Below are 19330 nucleotides of genomic sequence, written 5' to 3'. Positions count from 1 at the left end.
CGTCTTCAGTGCAGGTTGACAACGACCGATACAATACCCGTATTGAAACACTAGCGTTACCGTGATTGTCTCGAATGTCAACTTTTGAACGTGGTCCGCCTTTTCTTTTCATAATCAACGTTGTTTAGTATTTACCAATAATCTAACAGTTCTCTTTATATTATAAATTAAATTACTTCTGTAAGTTAATAATGAGATTTTTAAAAATATAATTTGTACACACTATATTATACGTGTTTACGTAGAAATTATTATGTTAAATTTAATTTTGTGTTAGGAGTAGTATATTATTATATAATATTTAGTATGTAAAACGTCATTATAGTAATTTTTCAATACTATCATTGTTTTTTCACACAAACGTAACAATTTTTTATTTACGTACCCCCCAAAGTTTATCGAAACAAATTTGAGTTTTTATGCTATTTAACTATAAAACAAATAGTTAAACTGCATATTAGTTGTAGGCTGAATACCGACAAAATATTATAGGGGCTCAACATAGGCAATATTCCAATACCGTGTAATGAGTAACCATTAGTAATAAAATTAAGATTAGGCTGTATCACCACATACACTACATATATACCTATAACATATCTCCCATATTTATTATGATACCTCACGCACACGTACCAATAATAGACATTTTTTATTTTATTTTTTAGAAAAAGTGTAATATTATACGTCTTATTAATAATCGTGCATTCTACCTGCAGTGATAATACACCGTTCATATGATAATAATTTAAATTTTTTACTATGCGTACATAAAATTGGATATCCGCACAATTGTATTTTCACTTAAGAATAATAAACATTTGAAATGTATCAACATTTAAAAAAAAAAAAAATGTTTAAAATAGAGTTTTAAAGCTTTTCAAAAAATCGAAAGAAACGTACTAGATCCAATCACATTATATTGATACATATTTATATTGTATTATATTTTGCGTTATTAATGGGAAAGTAATAATAAACTAATGCATTATGTATTACGTGTTAATTTAGTTTATATTTATTTTACACCAACTGGGGTCTAATTTCTAGGTAAGCCAGAAATGGTATTATTAAATTAATTGAATTTTATAAAAAAAAAAATTTTTTCTAGTTTATTTGACTATTTCCTGTGGGTTCATTTCTTCCATTAACTTCTCGACTTATGGACGCTATTTTAAAAGACTTCCAAGGGACCAATAATAATCTTAAATAACAGTCTTTTTATAACAAGATTTTCTATCTCTAAAGTAAAAAAAAAAAATAACTATAAGCTCTCTCGTTTCGTTAAACATCAAAAACTGTTTGTGAAGCCCTTCGTGATCCCGCAAAATCACCTCATATGATAGGTTACACAAAATCCCTGTACACTATCTTATAATTCTGATAAGAAAGTTAATCTTTAATATAAGTGTATAAACCACAACAAGAACTTACGTAAAAGAAAATTAATTTTATTTCAATATTTTTTTTCTAATCTTCGTAAAAAAAAAAGTGAGCGAACATGTTTGTAACATTAAAATTATAATTTATACATTGCCTATTATTCAACACCTGTATAGAGCTAATATTAAAACTTTAAAAGCATCCGTTCTATCAAAAAATGAAAACAAAATTATTTAAAAATATGGTTAGTGTGAAATTTATAACGCAAAGAATATTTACATGGAAATACGTATTAAACGATTTTTGTTTTAGGCACGATTATGTTTAAATAACAATATTATTATGTTATGTTTAGATTACCACTGTAGTTCATTAACTTATTACTGTTAGAGATGTAAGGAACATTAATATAATTGATTATTATGATTTGTAAGCTAGCGAACATGACTTTTCACTCATAACAATTAAAACTTGGATTGTCTAAAGTTCACAAACTCGGAAGTTGATCATTCGCCAACTTCTGCTGTACCTCTGCCTAGGCTGTTGCTGATTGTATTACAACTGAACATTATAGAAGATAAACCAAATTCAACGAAACTTACAAAGTTAAGCTACTATAATATTTTGATTGATTACCATTAATTTTGTGAGTAAAATTAAGACCAACATATTAAACAAGTTAGTCTCGTGCTATATCACGCACTTTGTATACAATACATTTTGTTAGAGCCAGTGTTTGAAAGCAATGCTTTTTGATTTAATTAATATTAATTATTTTGTAATAAGCCTACCAAAATAGTTAACCTCTTCATCGTCGTGCTTTAAACCAATCATTGATTTCCATTTTATCTCTATTTATATTTTCAAACGTAATCCGTAAAATATATTATATTCATATACAGTTTAAAGATTCGTCGTCTTCGTAATCTTATTTTTCACAAATAATTGACTATAAAATCTTAACTCTTGTGTTTTGTAGAGTAGAATATTATAATAATATAATCATAAAGACTTTCACTAGGATAAAATATATCCTTGCCACAATTCACTTATCTCGTAACTATAAGTGTTTTCAATTGAAAAATTATGTTTTTGGATTAAATCATTAATATTTTCACAAGTCAATTTTTAATTTATATAATTAATAATTATAATATGCATAACTCTTCAACACGAATCAAAGGATCAATAAATATTATATATTACAAATAATAATAACGAATAACACAATGCAGCACAACTATTGATGTACCTACTGAATTCAATATATAATATGTAGGTCATTTTCAGACGGAGCTCATTAAATTTTAAATCCTTCATAAGTTTAAGTCTATGCCCTATGGCCCGTAGTGCAGACAATATAGTAGGTAGAGAACTTTTCTTTTTTTTTATCACGCCATGAGAAGCGTTGGCTGTCGAGTTTACGCACGTGCGTGGTCGGAAGTTTTGATGTAGGTTTAGCCGAGGACGTTTTTGTGTGGGCGATAAAGGGGAGGGCAAAAGAGAAGAAATGGTAGTTCTAGTAGAAGGTTTGGCACTGCGACACGGTATATTCTCCACATTAAACATTCACCCCCCGAGTAGTAGGCACTTTTTTTGTAAACTCGTCGTTCTCGAGCACGTGTTGTCGCCCTTCATGAAATAACAAAAATGAACGGCTCCTCGACACACTTCTCTTTCAGTAGCTAGAGAGAAAAGCGGTAGGGTGAAAAAATAAAATAGAAATCGCATAAAATATTCAAAACAGTTTTGACAGTGTTTTACCACGGATTTTCCAATCCACGTTTCATTGCATAATTTAGCAACATGAGATGGGTACTGAACACACTGCACTGTATCCCCGCTTGTTCATTGAGGTAGTGCATTGCTTATATACACAAGAAGCAATTTACTTTCCGGTCGAGATAAGGTCTAGGAAAACATATTTCTATTCGAATCTCCGAACGGTATATTTACTTGAGCGATTCAACCAAATCAGCATTTACTTGCAGGCAGCATATTTATAAATATAGCAATACTTTAATTTACTGTTGGCAAACATGAAAATAATAACAGTATTAGCATAATAATTAATTTAATAAAATATTTTAAAGGTAGTGTTTTAATTATAGACATAAATTTAAACAAAATTGAATTCACGATAACCATTATTATACTTCGTTACTAATCGCTAGTATCGTGTCAGAACATAGACATTATATTTCTATTTCTAAAACCCGATCTATATCCAAAGTCTAAAATGGTGTTTACATTTTTTGGATAGGAATTAGGATAGTAAATCATTACATTTGGAAAATGATTGTTAGTTAAACAGTATATTATACAAACCTATCTTACACAATTACAACAATTACTACAATTTACAAAATCATATGTAAAGCGAGGAACGAATTGGTTTAACACTGATATTTTTGTTTCCGTCTATAGTATAATATATTATTTTACTGTTAATTTAGAGACAACCAATACACTTTAAGGAGTTCATTTTTTTAAAATTTAAGGAAAAACTTTCGATAAATTATAAGAACAAAAGAAAATTATAAATATCTACGAGTTTCCTCATAAAATAAAATCGATTGATTTATAGAAATTCAAAAATATATAATAATCCTAAGGTCTTAAAAGTTAAAATAATTACTGATTATTTAACATAATTATATAAGTAACATAGACATAACAAAATGTTTTAAAATTTACATTTTATAAGAAACTTAAAGTTTAAAAGCATCCTATTATGACGAGCTTACGCTATTATTGTAAAGCAAGCTCCATTCAGAATCGTTTTTAAATGCGATTATTCATCACTGTGTTTAATAAAAAAGAAAATGTATGGCTATACAATCCCGTGCTAAGCGAAAGGAAACAAGTTAGAAACTCTTCGTCCTTGATCCTGTTGACTTTTTAATTTTATGTTGTACAAGGCGCATAATGTAGTTAAATGAATGCGCACAATAATGTACACACTGATTAACATAATCGTAATTTTAAACATGATCGTATATTATATATATTATTTATTTATTTAATATGTCTGTGGTTGAAATGGGAATCTTGAATATAAATAAATATAAGCTTACAGAAGAAATTATAGCGATATTCACACTGATTATAGATTATAACAAATTTACTTCAGCGCATAACGACTATACGATACATAATATTTGTGGTACCTGTGCCCACTTTGAATAGAAGTTTATAGCTAAATTGTAATTTTAAATTGAAATTAGAATATTATAATTATTTTAAATATATATACTTATGTCACACAAAATGTATTTTTTTGTAAAATCCCTTAGGACATAAATTATTTTACAACACCGCGTATCTTAAAAAATAATTAATTACATTTAATAATGTATATTATATTATAATTAGGTACTATAGAAATAAATTATAAATTATAAATTATAAAAATAAAAATAAATCATCAAAAAAATGTACAATCAGATAATTAATTAATTAAGTACCTATACAAATGATATAATCAATTAATTATGTAGGTACCTATAACGAATTTAACTCTTGAAATAACATACAGAATTTAATTTTATAATATTGCATGTATTTAGCCTTTTGGCTCGTCTAAATTTGATTTGTGTGAGAGCGAAATGTTGGTTTTAATCATACGTTTCTGAGAGTCCAGTGAGAGCACTTTTTTATTTAGGCTTGTCAGACTACGACGTGGAAGGAGGAAGGAGTCGGTTTTATTTTTCTTTCTGTCCCAGCAGCAGTAAATAATACGGTATTCTCGGCAATTTGACAACAGACCCTCTTAAAGAGCTTCGCTATAAAAGGCCATAAAACCAAAATAAAAATGTCCTATATATCGTATTCTTAATAGCCACTTAAGTTTACACTAGGGTAATAACTTTGACTTTTTGTTTTCAAGATTAAATGATGTTTATAGAACACGCCAAATAATAACGGATAAGACGTAGTGAATATTACTAGCGAGTCCAAAACTGCATTTTGAGTACCAATTTTGAGTAGGTATGCTCAGGTTCACACACCGCATCATACTTGACTAAAATCTGAATTCAAAAACTTATCGTAATAAAAAATTCACAAAATTGTAAATATATTTATGTCAATAGACACATACACTGACTAACTGATGATACAACGAATAGGCATCAGACTGCAATGCGTAGGTATCAGGCAAAATAAAATTTAACATTTATCCAATACTTGGTAAGTACCTTACTGTGTCTGGACCAGAAAACTTACTGTAAAAACACGCACACATTTTCAAACCAACAAAACTAAATTGTGAACTTAAACGTGTTAAAATACAATGTATGTAATGTTGTGATGCTTTACGAAAAAAATGAGAGTTTTTATAACAGCCAATAAATAAAATATATATTATATATTAAAAAAATATAATCGAAACCAATTTGATATAATGTTAACTGTTAATCATTAATTTAATATTCTTTTTAAATTTTAAACATTAAAACTGTAAACAAAAAGCAACTCGAGTGGAATTCAAACACACAATTTTTCCTCCTAAAAATATCTATTTTTTCCGTCTTCCGATCGTTTGAATAGGTGATAAAAATTTTAATGAAAACCTGTTTAGATTCCTCGTTTTTCATTCTTTAGATATTATTCCTAACAACTTTCAACAAACTTGGACTTATACTGATTAAATTATATATAAGTCTTATTTCCCTTACAATATGTTTATACAAAGGTACCCGAAGGTCGAAATGAAAATATATCATATTCAAATTCCAAGAACCAACCTATTCAATTAGATATACAATTATGACCCACTTTTCTGCACTTATATAGTTGGTAAGTGTCTTACATGTTTATCTTTATTTGTTGTAGTAAATACTTGGTAACATTTTGAAAATTAAAACGCAGTAGGTAGTTGTATAACTTAGGTACTATAGCCTATAGGACATTACAAGAAATCAAAATATAATTAGCATTATTTAAATATATTTATATTAAGTCTTGGTCAATTATTCCGATATCATATTATAAGTTTATATAATACAAGTTTTTATAAATCAATAAAATCTATTATTTAAATACTTTTTGCGTAGTTTAAGATTAACGAAAACATAATAACAACATGTTATTTATCTATCTTTAAATATTATGATTAAAGTTAATATTTTTTTTTCTTATTAATATAGAATATAATATATATACATAATACATAATATTATATGAATTTAATCATTAAAATATATACATTTTATAATATTTATTACAAACAAAGATATAACTAAACTTATATAACAAGTACCTATGGGTAACAATGTATTTTATATTATCCATAGGCAATAGTTTGTAAAAAAAAAATTGACAAAGTCAGTCCAGTTTTTTACAAGAACTAAGTTAATTCTATTTATTTTTTTATAAAACTATATTAACATAATATAGACTATCGGTGTAGTACTTTCGTTGACTTATTGATCAACTATAATTTTAGATAATTATCACAGGAATATGCAGAATGAATAAAAAAAAATATGTTTTTAAAATACTTATCAAAACGTAATAAAACGATTAGGAAGACAAATGAATAAACAAATAATTAACCGTATAATATCTATTATGAAGGAATTATTCTTTCTCGGATGGTGAACTTTGTACGTTACTACTTATTGTATCGATATATTTTTTCTGTGTACTATTTGATGTGCTGAAATATAACACGAACGGCGATGATAAAAATTACAAAATTACAAAAATAATTACTTAGTAAATTTGTTTTTTTTTTTGTTGTTATTTACCTAATACAATCCTCTACTTCTTCTAATGTATCAGAAAGATAACTGCCTGTTTCTGGTAACATAAGTACAGACAAGCCACCAATGACACTGACTGTTCCAAGTACCAATAACGGTAAGACTTTGCTCAATGGAGACTGTAACAGACGTTTAGTAAAATAAGAATACAATTTAAATTTTAAGAGAAAATATATTCACTGGACTCACCAAGTTCCAAAGGTATGGCACCATAATAAGTGCAATTCCTGCTGGTATATTTGAAGTTCCCACTCCTAAATTCCTTATAACAGTTGGGAACAATTCGGCTGTGTAGAGAGGCATAATAACATTTGACGACGACACGGAAAATTTGCCAGCCATCACCAACGATAGCGATATCCACTCATCCGTATCTAATTATATTATTATTAAATATATTTTAAAATGATTAACAAGTAAAATTTCAAAATGTAAAATATCTAAATATAAGTACCTGCTGGTAGAATCGTAGTTAGTAAACACGCAATTCCTCCAGCTACCATGGTAAGGCACAATGGAATTCTTCGACCCATTTTAAGCAATATTACTACACTAATCAATATTGCTGGAATTTCGACCAAACCTAAATTCAAATTCATTATTGAATAATGTTTTTAGTGAGAACACTTAAACTTGGTTATTTTTTACTGTATATTTGCATATTAATTAATTACCATGCATTTAAATAATTATACAACTTATCAACGCAGTCGATTTATAATTAATACAATATAAATGGAGAATTCGTTGACATATTTATTATTTTAAATTTAAAAGATAAAATAAATATACTATTTTGTTATGAAAATTACCTGATATTATAGTGTTTATGTATATATTTCCACCGATGTTAGACAGATTAAGTACAAGCCCATAGTATACTAAGTAAAGACTGAACCAAAGTATGTATAAAACAAGGGAAATCTTTCTAATATTTTTGGTACGAAATAAATCTGAAACTCGTACTTTAGGTTTGCCATTAATTTCGAATTTGTTTATACTCTGAAACAAAATAAACAGTAGATTATAAAAACAATATATTCAACAAGTATAAATTAACTATAGCTATAGCCTATAGGTAATAAATGAGTGACATTAAAATTAAAAAAATAGTTATTTAAATATTTATATTCTTTATTTCTAATTAATCAGTTATTTATATTAAGATATGAGTCAAATAACTTGAGTTTGGCCTCCACATTACATAACGATTCTTGTATCGTTCCAGCGAAGTCATCAATACACGACCCACTATTAAGATGACCTATTTTAGTAAAACCAAAATATGACTCATGACATACATATACTTAATATAAATAATTTTGCTGTGACAAATAATAACATTAATATTAAACACAGTGTACATATATTTTACATTGATTGCACTAAACACAGTAGCATATACGTTGAATTAAATAATGTAATTTATACATTTTTCGCCAAAAAATTAAACAGGTGTTATAATGTAATTTTAATTTTTAACTTACTTGTTTAAGAATTTTGTCCATATTCACTGGCAAGGGGTGCTTATTAATTTTAGAGGCCTTTTCCAAAACTTCCATAGTCTCATCCACTCTGCCCATGGCCAATAACCATCTCGGCGATTCGGGAACAAACCTAATAATCCGTATGAATAAAAAACTGTGTTCGCAATATCTCGATATTTTAATGTCTTACCAATGCAAAACCAAGAAAAATACGGCGGGTAAAGTGACACACCACTGCAGTAACCTCCATCCTCTACATATATATGCGATTCCGGATATTATAATGTAGCTCATAGGAACAGGGAGCAAGTAAAGAACTCCAGCGATTGTCAACCATTTACCACCAACCAGTTCCATGCCTATATTTAACAAAAAACCGTTATTAAATCAACACTGTTGAACAATATATTTTAATATTATGTGGAATACTTACACAACACAAAACCACTAAAGACGATGCTCACACAAACAAATCCCAAAATAAATCTCAATACCAGATAGAATTCAAACCAAGGACAAATGGCGACTAAAATGCCAAGAGCCAACTGCATGATTAAGGAAGCCATCAACGTCTTCTTTCTACCAAATCTACAAACATAAAAATATTATATTATAAAAGTATACATAATATTCGTTATGTAGGTATCTAAATAAATAAAGCAAAATGTTTTAATTAAATTTAGATATTTTAAGCCAATTTAACAACATATTGCAATGTTCTTTCAATAAATGATCCCCTTTAAGTATCCAATGGAAAAAAAAACATGTAACTATATAATGAATTTACCGGAAATCTAATTTATATTTTCTACAATTACGAGTATTAACAATAATACCTACGTATTCGGGTATACGTGATGTTTAAACGAATTGTACAAACTCCGAAACAGATAATAAAGATATTAAATTATATAATGGTTGAAAATAAAAGGAAATGAAAAAAAAAATAGAGGAAATGATATAACATTTTGAACTTTCCTTTATTATGTTGGTCGTTTCTATTTTTTCTTACGTTATTTATGTAGGTAGGTATACGCTAGTAAACTATTAATATCTACAAAAGCACATTATGTGTTACTCTTTATTAAATAATAATATTACTATAGTATAAACTAACATCGCTTTAAACGAATAAATTAAACGGAATATTATGACACTGCACATTTCACATGTTCAAGCTTTACATAAACAGTATAGGTATGCACATACTTTAACAAATTTCGTTACCAGTGTTTAATAATAAGATTTTACTGTTCATCTAAATAATTTTCGTAATCTGTTTAAAAGTTCGTACCCTTTTTGTAAAAAGATTATCATATTATAAATAGTTGTTCGCTTGTTAATGTTTTAAACTTGTCAAAATTTGACTTACCTGTCTGACACGAGTCCTGAGAAGAAACCTCCAAAAGCAACACCCATCAAGAACATCATCTCAGCAAAGTTTTTTAATTCTTTTCTGTCACAAACTAGGTTCCACTGTAAATCCGAGTATCATAATAAATGAAAAATGCTCATTTATTTTTAATAATATAAAAATTACTTCGGAAGTGATTGTATCGCCGAATTCAGTAGTATTGAACTGCCACGAAGCACACGTTTTAAGCTCATATTGATCTGTTTTATTTTTAAGTAATTCCGTGTAACTAAATTTACTGAGTAAACTTTCGTAGTCGAAGTCACGATAATGACAAGGATCGTATACTGAAACCTATGTATAAAACAAAAATATGTATAGAATTCTGTAATTTAATAAAAAGCAATATAGTTTAATAAAACATTTTATCGGTGTTCACCTTCGCGTATATTATGTTAGGCATCTGATATAAGTTATTTACAATTTTTAAAGCAGTAATATTAAAAAAAGGATTATTGAAAAAGAAAATCCGTTTGGTTAAAAAACTTTATTAATTATATTGATGAAAAATATCTAACGACTGAAAACAAAATTGACAAATAAAATAACAATACATTCGTCGGACATAAAATTGACACCTTGTATGGAATTATATTATATTATAATCACTTTGAAGTATTTTTATAGTTTTATTTCAACGACCATCGTAGTCAAGGATCTTAAAACTACAAACATCGCTGTTTCAACTTTCTCACTAAAATAAAATTGTACATATATCATATAAAACTCAATACTAAGCTGTTCCAAAACTAAGTATAATTAATCCTAAAAATGTTTATAGTTTTAAATTTAAAGAGATACCAGTGTTTCGTTCTTTTTTTTTTCCATTAACATAATTAATTTGTGGTTTTATGTTAGGTATTATTGGTTAAACAAATAACAATGTCAAATTTAATTTGATATCATATATATTATGTATGTATATTTTGTATGTATTTATATATATTTATAGTTAATATAAATCGCAATTATAAATGTTTCTTGATATTAAAATTTTCTTTGTAACTCACATTGCTTGTTGGTGATTCGGGGATTACACCACTTAAATTTTTCCATTCATCCACGGATATCCGGTTCAGTACACCCGGCGGCGGTGTACACCAGAAGTCCGTATCTGCCCCCTGGAACGTTAGTACGAATATGTGCCATGTACAAGGCAAATTTAACAAGGACAAAATTAAAGTAAGCATAGCTTGCCATCGGCCGAATTCGCCGATGGCCATAGAAACTGGATCTTCATGTGTCTTTTCCGTTCGTTTGTCATCTTTAAAAACTCCAACATTACCTGAAAAAAAAAAAATAAATTCCAAATTATAATTTATGAATTTCGTAATAAAACTATAAAAGTAATAAGATTGTATTGAAATGACATTGTATTTTATTTTCCTTAAATTATGTTTAAAAGTTTTCAATATGTATATATATTTTTTTTTTATTAGCTTATAATATATAATATTAAAATTACAAACATAATTGGATATTAAAATATACAAAAAAAGCTGGTATGGGTACCGAAAACGATGTATAAATTATATCATTAATTTCAATTAGACTATTAACTATATAGAGTATAAAACGAATAGCATAATGTATGAATAATATTCGATGTGAAACATCAAAGTTGACAGTTCGAATAATTCGTGACTTGAAACTAGTAGGTACATGTTCAGTAGATTTTGAATGCGATAATTTATTCAAATAATAATCTGTAGAACCTCATACGTTTTATTGGGGAAAAAAATGCAATGGTAATAAATAACAATATATTAGTGTAGCTTGCCACATCAAATAACGATGCGGATTATAATATAATATCGCATAATATAGGTAACATATTATTATTATATGTTTTTACAATACTTCGATCGCATTTCAAACCGCATTTATTAATTAACAGCCGGAAACAATATCATTATTAATGGTCCTTGAACGGAGTGGAATTGACACCGAGTATGTGTGTGTTTGGAAAATCGTTATACATCGATAAGCGGGGGGTGGGAGGCGGGGGCCTTCTGCGAATGCAAAGCCGGAGGATACGGAACGAAAAGCGAATATACTTCCGCTGGCATTGCGGTATACGGTTACTGGTTAGCCGGTTAGATCCCATTTGCACTCGTTGCAGTCATTGTGTGCGCGCACTGGCCACTGGCCAGGCACTGTATAATATTATTGCAGATTATACGAAACCAAAATTCTTCGTGCATTTTGCAGAACTACCCCGTGACGTAAGTATGCAAACGACCTCTCATATAACTGCTGCAGGACGTGTCTCACCTAACGCGACAATATAACAATATGATTTGACTACTGAGTGTATATACATGTAAATCGTATCAAAAACGTGTGGAAAACGATATGCAGTCGAGTCTCGATAACTCATATCTCTGCAAGGGGAATAAAAATAAATTCGACTATGTATTTTTCGAATTATAATATACCTCAGACTCGACTCAAAAACATTTCAAGGGGGCAAGATAAAAAATCGAGGTTACCGAGCTATCGACACTCGACTGTAATAATATATATATTATGATATAATTATTCGTCTCAAACTACCCCGCCATTTACGGGGAGAGGGTGTGACTCGCGGGCACTCGGCCTGCCGTCGCCGTCCCGCGGCGGATCGTGAACGGATAAACGCGCTATTCTCTGCGGAGAAAGGCTCATCGGCGCAGCGGCGATTGTTCGTCGTTTAATAGTATTATATATAATATAAGTACCTATAATATAATATATGATATACATATTATAATAGCCGTACACATTATATTATCGCCGTGCCAAGGATATTGGCCGACGATCGTATATTATGGTGCGTATATTATATTATTATACCTACGTCGTCGGATATACGATCGTCGCAGTGCGCGGGGGTATGTATATCGCACATGCTGCATACACAATATTATTATTATAAATTGATTACATCTCTGTCGACCTCCACATTGCGTTCGAATGTTAAAACCTATCAAACGAATCCGTTTACCGACGCGGCACACCGCTGCTAAATAGCCGATGCCGGCCACGACGATCCGCCGTCAGTGCTGCAGCGGTTCCACAGGTATGCTATGTCGGGTATATCAGGTATATAATAGCCGGTACTTACCGCACTCGCGGTACCTAGACGCACCTCGAATGTTAATAAACATTATTGTCGTGCGCGTATCCCCTTGTCCTGTCGGTATCATATTATATCATGTTATTATTATCATTATATAATGTTATGTTATAGCAGCTATACCTATTATGATGATGATGACGATAATAATAATAAAATATAGACAGAGTTCTCGTACACAATAGTAGCAATAGTGGATACCTATTGATTTTGATGTTTAGCGCACGGGCGATTATAATATTATATAACATCGACACAGTCGATCGTTTAACAAATTTTAAACGATGAAGATATTATTTTATACGCACTCGCGGTACCCAGACTCCTAGGATGTTAATAGACATTATCGTGCGCGTATACCGAATCATCGGTATCACATCATTACCTATCATAATGTTATATTAGATATATTATAATGAAGATAATAATATACCGATCAACAGAGTTCTCGTACACGGTTTAGTGGTATACCTATTGATTCGATGTTCGGAGCAATGGTCGCGTATAATAATATTACATCAACGCAGTCGATCGTTTACCAAATTTCAAACGATGGACGTTTTTATAATTTACTACTATGTAAACGTAACCGTTGTTTTCGTTTATATTTTATCCGAACGTCGGTCATCACAGCACAACATTATTTTATAATATAAATAAAATACGGTACATTTTTAAATAGATGGTAATATGGTATTAAATAAAAAATGCATAATCATCGATTATTTATTTATTTTTGCTTATTTACTTATTAGGTTTAAGGGAAACGTAATATTAAGTCAGAGTGCGTTTGAATTAAGAAGTTACATAATTGAAAATAATTAAACTTAAATTATCAGTTATGACTTATGAGTAGTGCAGTCTGTGATACGGGACGTGATTCAAACGGCATTCGGGTGCTTAGCGATTCCATATTGTGTAGGTCGTCTACCCGAATCTCGGACAAATAGAAAAACAAATCGGTCCTATTTTAAGAAAATTATAGAGATAGTGTCACAAACATTAAACGTAATCTACAGACACGTAACATTTTAAACTATTTTTGGTAATACTGAAATATGATGCCTACGTGAAAATTTGGCAAAACTACAGATAAAACGTCTTATCTATCATTAACGTAACGAGTGCATTTTTTATGGGTATCGGAGTAAAGCAAACCACCAATTCGGTGATTTTGCGTGTTCCTGCGTTGCAAGAATTTTAGTAAGTTTCTTAAGGTAATAGATACGTGTACCAACAGAGTAATCTATTTGACGTGCCAGGTAAACTCAATTTCTCAGTCAATTATTGTGTAATTTTTTTTTTAATATAATTTTACGTATCTATTAATAATAGGTACTATACAACAGCATATTTTTAAAACAATAAAATTTAGTTGTTTTCGAGCTATTAAAATCATTAAAAAATGTTACCACTTGGGGCCCCCTACAGGATACAGTTAATCGCTGAAGCGTATACCTGCTGAAAATGTATTGTGGAAAACATCACATAGTGGCTGAAACTACCCAAGCACAATTATAAATTATAATTCTAAAATAAATAACATTAAAAATATAAAGAAGATAATAATATAATGATATAATAAGTTATAAGTATAGGTATTATGGCGTATGTGCAATTTTTATCATACTACGTATCATAAAAATTGTCACTTTAATTGTGACGTGAATAATCATCCTTATAACAGTAATTATTATAAAAATAAGTGGAAATTCCGTTGCGAAAACTGTTCAGAGTAATGGACGTTCATTTTATGTAGCGTACCAATATATAAAAAAAAATGATATTTGTTATCCATATTTTGGAAATTTGTAATTACTTTAATATTCGATGATCAATTTACCTACGGTAAACAAATAATTTCGATAATAATAATAAAAAAAAAAAAAAAAAACATATTAAAGCCTTATTATCTTAACCCAATTAGTAATTATTTATCAGTAGATAACCTTGACCATCCCCTGTCTAGTTACAACTAGTTTTTAATATAAATTTAATTCTTAGAATCTTAGAAGAAAATGCAAATTTATATTATTAATAAGTAAATCTATGTCGCAAATATTTAAATTAAGAATACCTTACTGTTGTGGTAAAAATCAGAAATGTGAGAAAGACGATTTCAAGTAGACTTGACGAGAAACTCAAATCTGATTTCAGAAATCTTATCGCTTCAATAGATCAATTGGAATGTTTGGCAAAAAACATGTCTAAAATACTATGCCGCACGTGTGTTGGGCAAAAACGGAAAATCGCGGTATCGAATCCCCTTAACTGTATACTCTATCGATAATTTAAATATCGTTATAACTCATAAATAATTTAAATATCTATAGTAATTATCATTATGTTTATCATTTTCGGTCTATAATTATTAAAAATACGATAAAGCCACTATGCCACGTGTCTTCAAAGTTATCGATAATCAGACTTAATTATTAGTTTAAATGAATAAATCGTGACTTAATATATTATAATAATTATAAAATATAAATATATTATTATATACCAACAGTTATGAATAATTTCAAGTGTAATATTATATATTTATCTCTAAAATCATGTTGTGGCTGAATAAAAATGTTTAATGAATAAATAAATTGTAAGTTTAAATATAAATCCCCAACGAGCAATTTTCCATGCATTAATGTTTGCATGTGCTTTTAGTATTTAAATGTATTGTATTCTAATGACATTTCTCATTCGACATTGAACTGTCTAATCAAACAATAGTTTTTACCTATATAAACAATAATAAAATGTTTTGAAATATATATCCAAAATATAAAGGTACAAACTGGTAATATTTTACCCAATTCATATAATTGAAAAGGTCCTTTCATATTTTAGCTAAAGCATATATTTTAAAAATACGATGTATAAATTGAAAAATAGACCGTATATAGACCGACTAGATAGACATTTTCCAACGATAATGTCAATGAATATGTTGAAGTTGAAGTTAGAAACCGACGGCGGCGGCGACGACGACGACGTTCTCTTTGAGTTTGTTTAGGGTCTTACTATTGCTTGTATACAACACAGCGAACGAGTAAATTATTCGAGATAATTCAACAAGGCTTACCACAAAAATTAATTTGCATGAATACCTACTCATAAGAGCAGCTATTTGATACCGTTTGAATGCACTTTCTGCTGCAGCAGAGTGGTATTATGCCAAATTGTCAGCACGACTTTCCGGCTAGCCCTTAATTGTACGTTGTCAACTCGCAGCCATAATAATATTACTATCTGTGCAAGTTGTTTTCGACTGCAGTATTATATGACCCTAACTGTTTATAGTTTTGACGTTTTATAAGTTTGGCACGCATACACCATGATATACGCACAGATTCTATCGTAATATTATCATCGTATGTTTGACGGTAAACGTTTAACGTGCTGCGATAACACGCAACGGGTCGTTTATAGATTTACTAATTCCAATGCGAAACTGTTAAATTGTCGCGAAATCGTAGTGTTGAAGTGCTAAAAAGTCCAGTATAGGTCATCGTTTCGTTATATTATTGTCGTCCTAGTCTATTGGCGTTAACTGTTATATCCGCATAGTTTAGAAGATGTTAAACGACGCGAATTCTGAACGAACGTAATAATTCCGGATTTCAATTGGCGCAGTAGAGATTAAAATATATTATACATAGGTATTAATGTACGGCGTTCGTATTATAATACAATATAATATTATATTATTATATGTATGTATTTATATTAAACGCTAAACCGCGCGCGGGACCATCGTTTGGACAATACCGAACAGAGACCGTCTTCGTCGTGCAAACAATATGCCGAGGCTGTCAACCCATTGAAACAAAACCCACGATCCGTTCATTAAGCAAAATTAATACTTTCTATTATACCTACAGTATTGTTGTTGAACATATTTCAATGTCAACGAGCAAAATTCAATTTGGGAGGGGGGCTGCTTTTCACCACAAAGGTGATTTTCATAGAATTTAGATTGTATTTCTTTTTTTACACCCATTATATAGATGGTAGATATATTTAAGAAAAATGAGAATAATTTTTTTAATATACGTTTTCTCTTACTTTTAGTTTAGAAGTAAACAATAACTTATCGTCGACTTAAGTATTTTTTCAACTGATGTTTAAAGAATTAAACGCGGGTGTTGTATTATACTAAACAATAATCAGCACCTGAAAACTTAATTTATGCGGTTCCAACTTTTAAACTGCATAGCGTGTCTATATCCATTAATGCATAATAGCTCATATTTAAATAAGAATAAAGATGATATTTATTAAATTAAAAAAGTAATACATTATTAATTAAATATGTGACGCGTATGAATAAATCTTTACTAAACATATAATTATATTTTGCTATCAATCAAAGTATTAAATGTTGTAAATATCTACTCATATCAATAAATAAACAATTTAAAAAAAAAAAATGTTTTTAATAACGATAGCTATAAATTATAATATAATAAATACTTACTAATAGAATAAGTTGTAACACTCTTATATTATTATAAATCATTAACAATAGGTAACCTATACCTACTGTATATGTTTTACATTCACTAAACCAAGATTAACGTATGCCACAAGTGTAGGTAATAAGTAATAACTAATAAAATGTATCATTAGATAAGGTCATTTCGAAATAAGATATCAAAATTTAATTTAACCAAAGTTAATAAGCTAACATGTCAACAAAAATACTGAAGCTATATAGTTATCAAATAATTCGATCGCAATTATTTATTAATAAGTCTCTTCGTAAATATTTGTTATGTAAATAATTTGGAAATAATAATATACAAACCAATCTTAAATAACTTTCGTTATATAATAGTTATGTATAAGCAAATATTTAAAATATATTTCTGAAACATGATAAAATATTTTTTTAAACAATAAAGAATTTCAATTTATCTCTAAAATGCATCAATTTTTTGGTATAATATAAAATATTATACTAGAATATTAATAAAGAAATTATTCATTCAGTTATTACTTATTATTCATGAAGAATAAAATAACATGCATGTACCCATACTAAGCAAGTATGGGTGTACGTCAATCAAGATTGGTCGTAGATAACTAAATAGTAAATGTATAATAAAATTGAATTTAAAAATACGAAGGTTTAGAAAAATTCAATTCAAAAATAAAATAATGACAGTATTGAATTTAAAAATAAATATGTTATTGACTAAAAGTCTATAATTATTTCTAGTACATATACCTACGTGTTTACCTAACTATGAGTTTAATGTGTTAAGATAAATTGTATTAAGCTTAAAAAAAATAAAAAATAAAATATTATTTACGTAAAATATAGAACTACGAACATTTTAAATATTTCGTAGGTAATATAAAATTGTCCATAAATTACAATGCATTAAATTGTGGATGAGAAGTTAAGATAAGTTAAATTATAATGAAAAAACTAATATAATATAATCAAGCGATGAAACTTATGTGAAACATTTTCAGGGAATTTGAATTTTAAATCATTATAAATAATCATTACGATTACATAAATGTAAGTCTTATAATGAGTAATGACTTATGATGCTTTCCCCATGTATTCATGAAATACATAATTGTCCCTGTGGCCCAGTGGCGTAGCCAGGGGAAGAGCTGAGAGCGGTGCATCCCCGCCCCCCGAAATGTTAGGAAAATTTAAAAATTATTTTAATGGTCTATGATAATCGCTCAAAAAGTCTTAAATTGTATTTAAAATAATTAAAAATGCACCATAAGTATTAACACTTTTCAGCTAGGTACCTATCTGTGCTAATACGTATTTTATGTACAAAAGTGTAAAAGTTGATCAGCCTCCTCCCCGGAAAAAAATCCTGGCTACGCCACTGCTGTGGCCTATATAAAATATAATATACCCAAAACCGCATACATAATACACTATAACCACCTACATAAATATTTATTGAACATATTTTTAAGATTTAATAGGTACTGAAATATAGTAAACAACTTTCTTTAATAATTTGATTTATTTATTTTTTGAGTTGTATTTGGGATATTTTCTTGTTTTAATTTACTATACTTTATTTTCATGTTTAAGTAACCCGTTTGAGCTAAGTTACTTAATGATAATTTTGATCCGAACTGGTAGTCATGGTTAAATATAAATAATATTCTCGAAAATGTG

The 19330-nt window shown here is 28.8% G+C and overlaps 1 protein-coding gene across 5 annotated transcripts in view; it reads right to left on the bottom strand.

The window, feature by feature from the left end:
- Positions 1-6313: 6313 nt before the first annotated feature.
- Positions 6314-19330, bottom strand: part of LOC100159286 (organic cation transporter protein) — a 72523-nt gene continuing 59506 nt past the window's right edge. For all 5 annotated transcript variants that reach the window (XM_016808353.2, XM_008189718.3, XM_016808354.2 and 2 more), the window contains 11 exons: positions 11063-11337; positions 10179-10346; positions 10011-10114; positions 9072-9226; positions 8829-8997; positions 8639-8768; positions 7964-8153; positions 7606-7734; positions 7341-7525; positions 7137-7270; positions 6314-7045 (listed from right to left, as the gene is read on the bottom strand). In XM_016808353.2, coding sequence (XP_016663842.1) covers positions 6967-7045; positions 7137-7270; positions 7341-7525; positions 7606-7734; positions 7964-8153; positions 8639-8768; positions 8829-8997; positions 9072-9226; positions 10011-10114; positions 10179-10346; positions 11063-11337 — 1718 coding nt within the window. In that variant the 3' untranslated portion in view covers positions 6314-6966. The remainder of the gene's footprint in view (positions 7046-7136; positions 7271-7340; positions 7526-7605; positions 7735-7963; positions 8154-8638; positions 8769-8828; positions 8998-9071; positions 9227-10010; positions 10115-10178; positions 10347-11062; positions 11338-19330) is intronic.

Source organism: Acyrthosiphon pisum, chromosome A1 (genome assembly GCF_005508785.2).
Source record: "Acyrthosiphon pisum isolate AL4f chromosome A1, pea_aphid_22Mar2018_4r6ur, whole genome shotgun sequence".
NCBI lineage: Eukaryota > Metazoa > Arthropoda > Insecta > Hemiptera > Aphididae > Acyrthosiphon > Acyrthosiphon pisum.
This window is presented reverse-complemented; position numbering and strand designations above follow the sequence as displayed.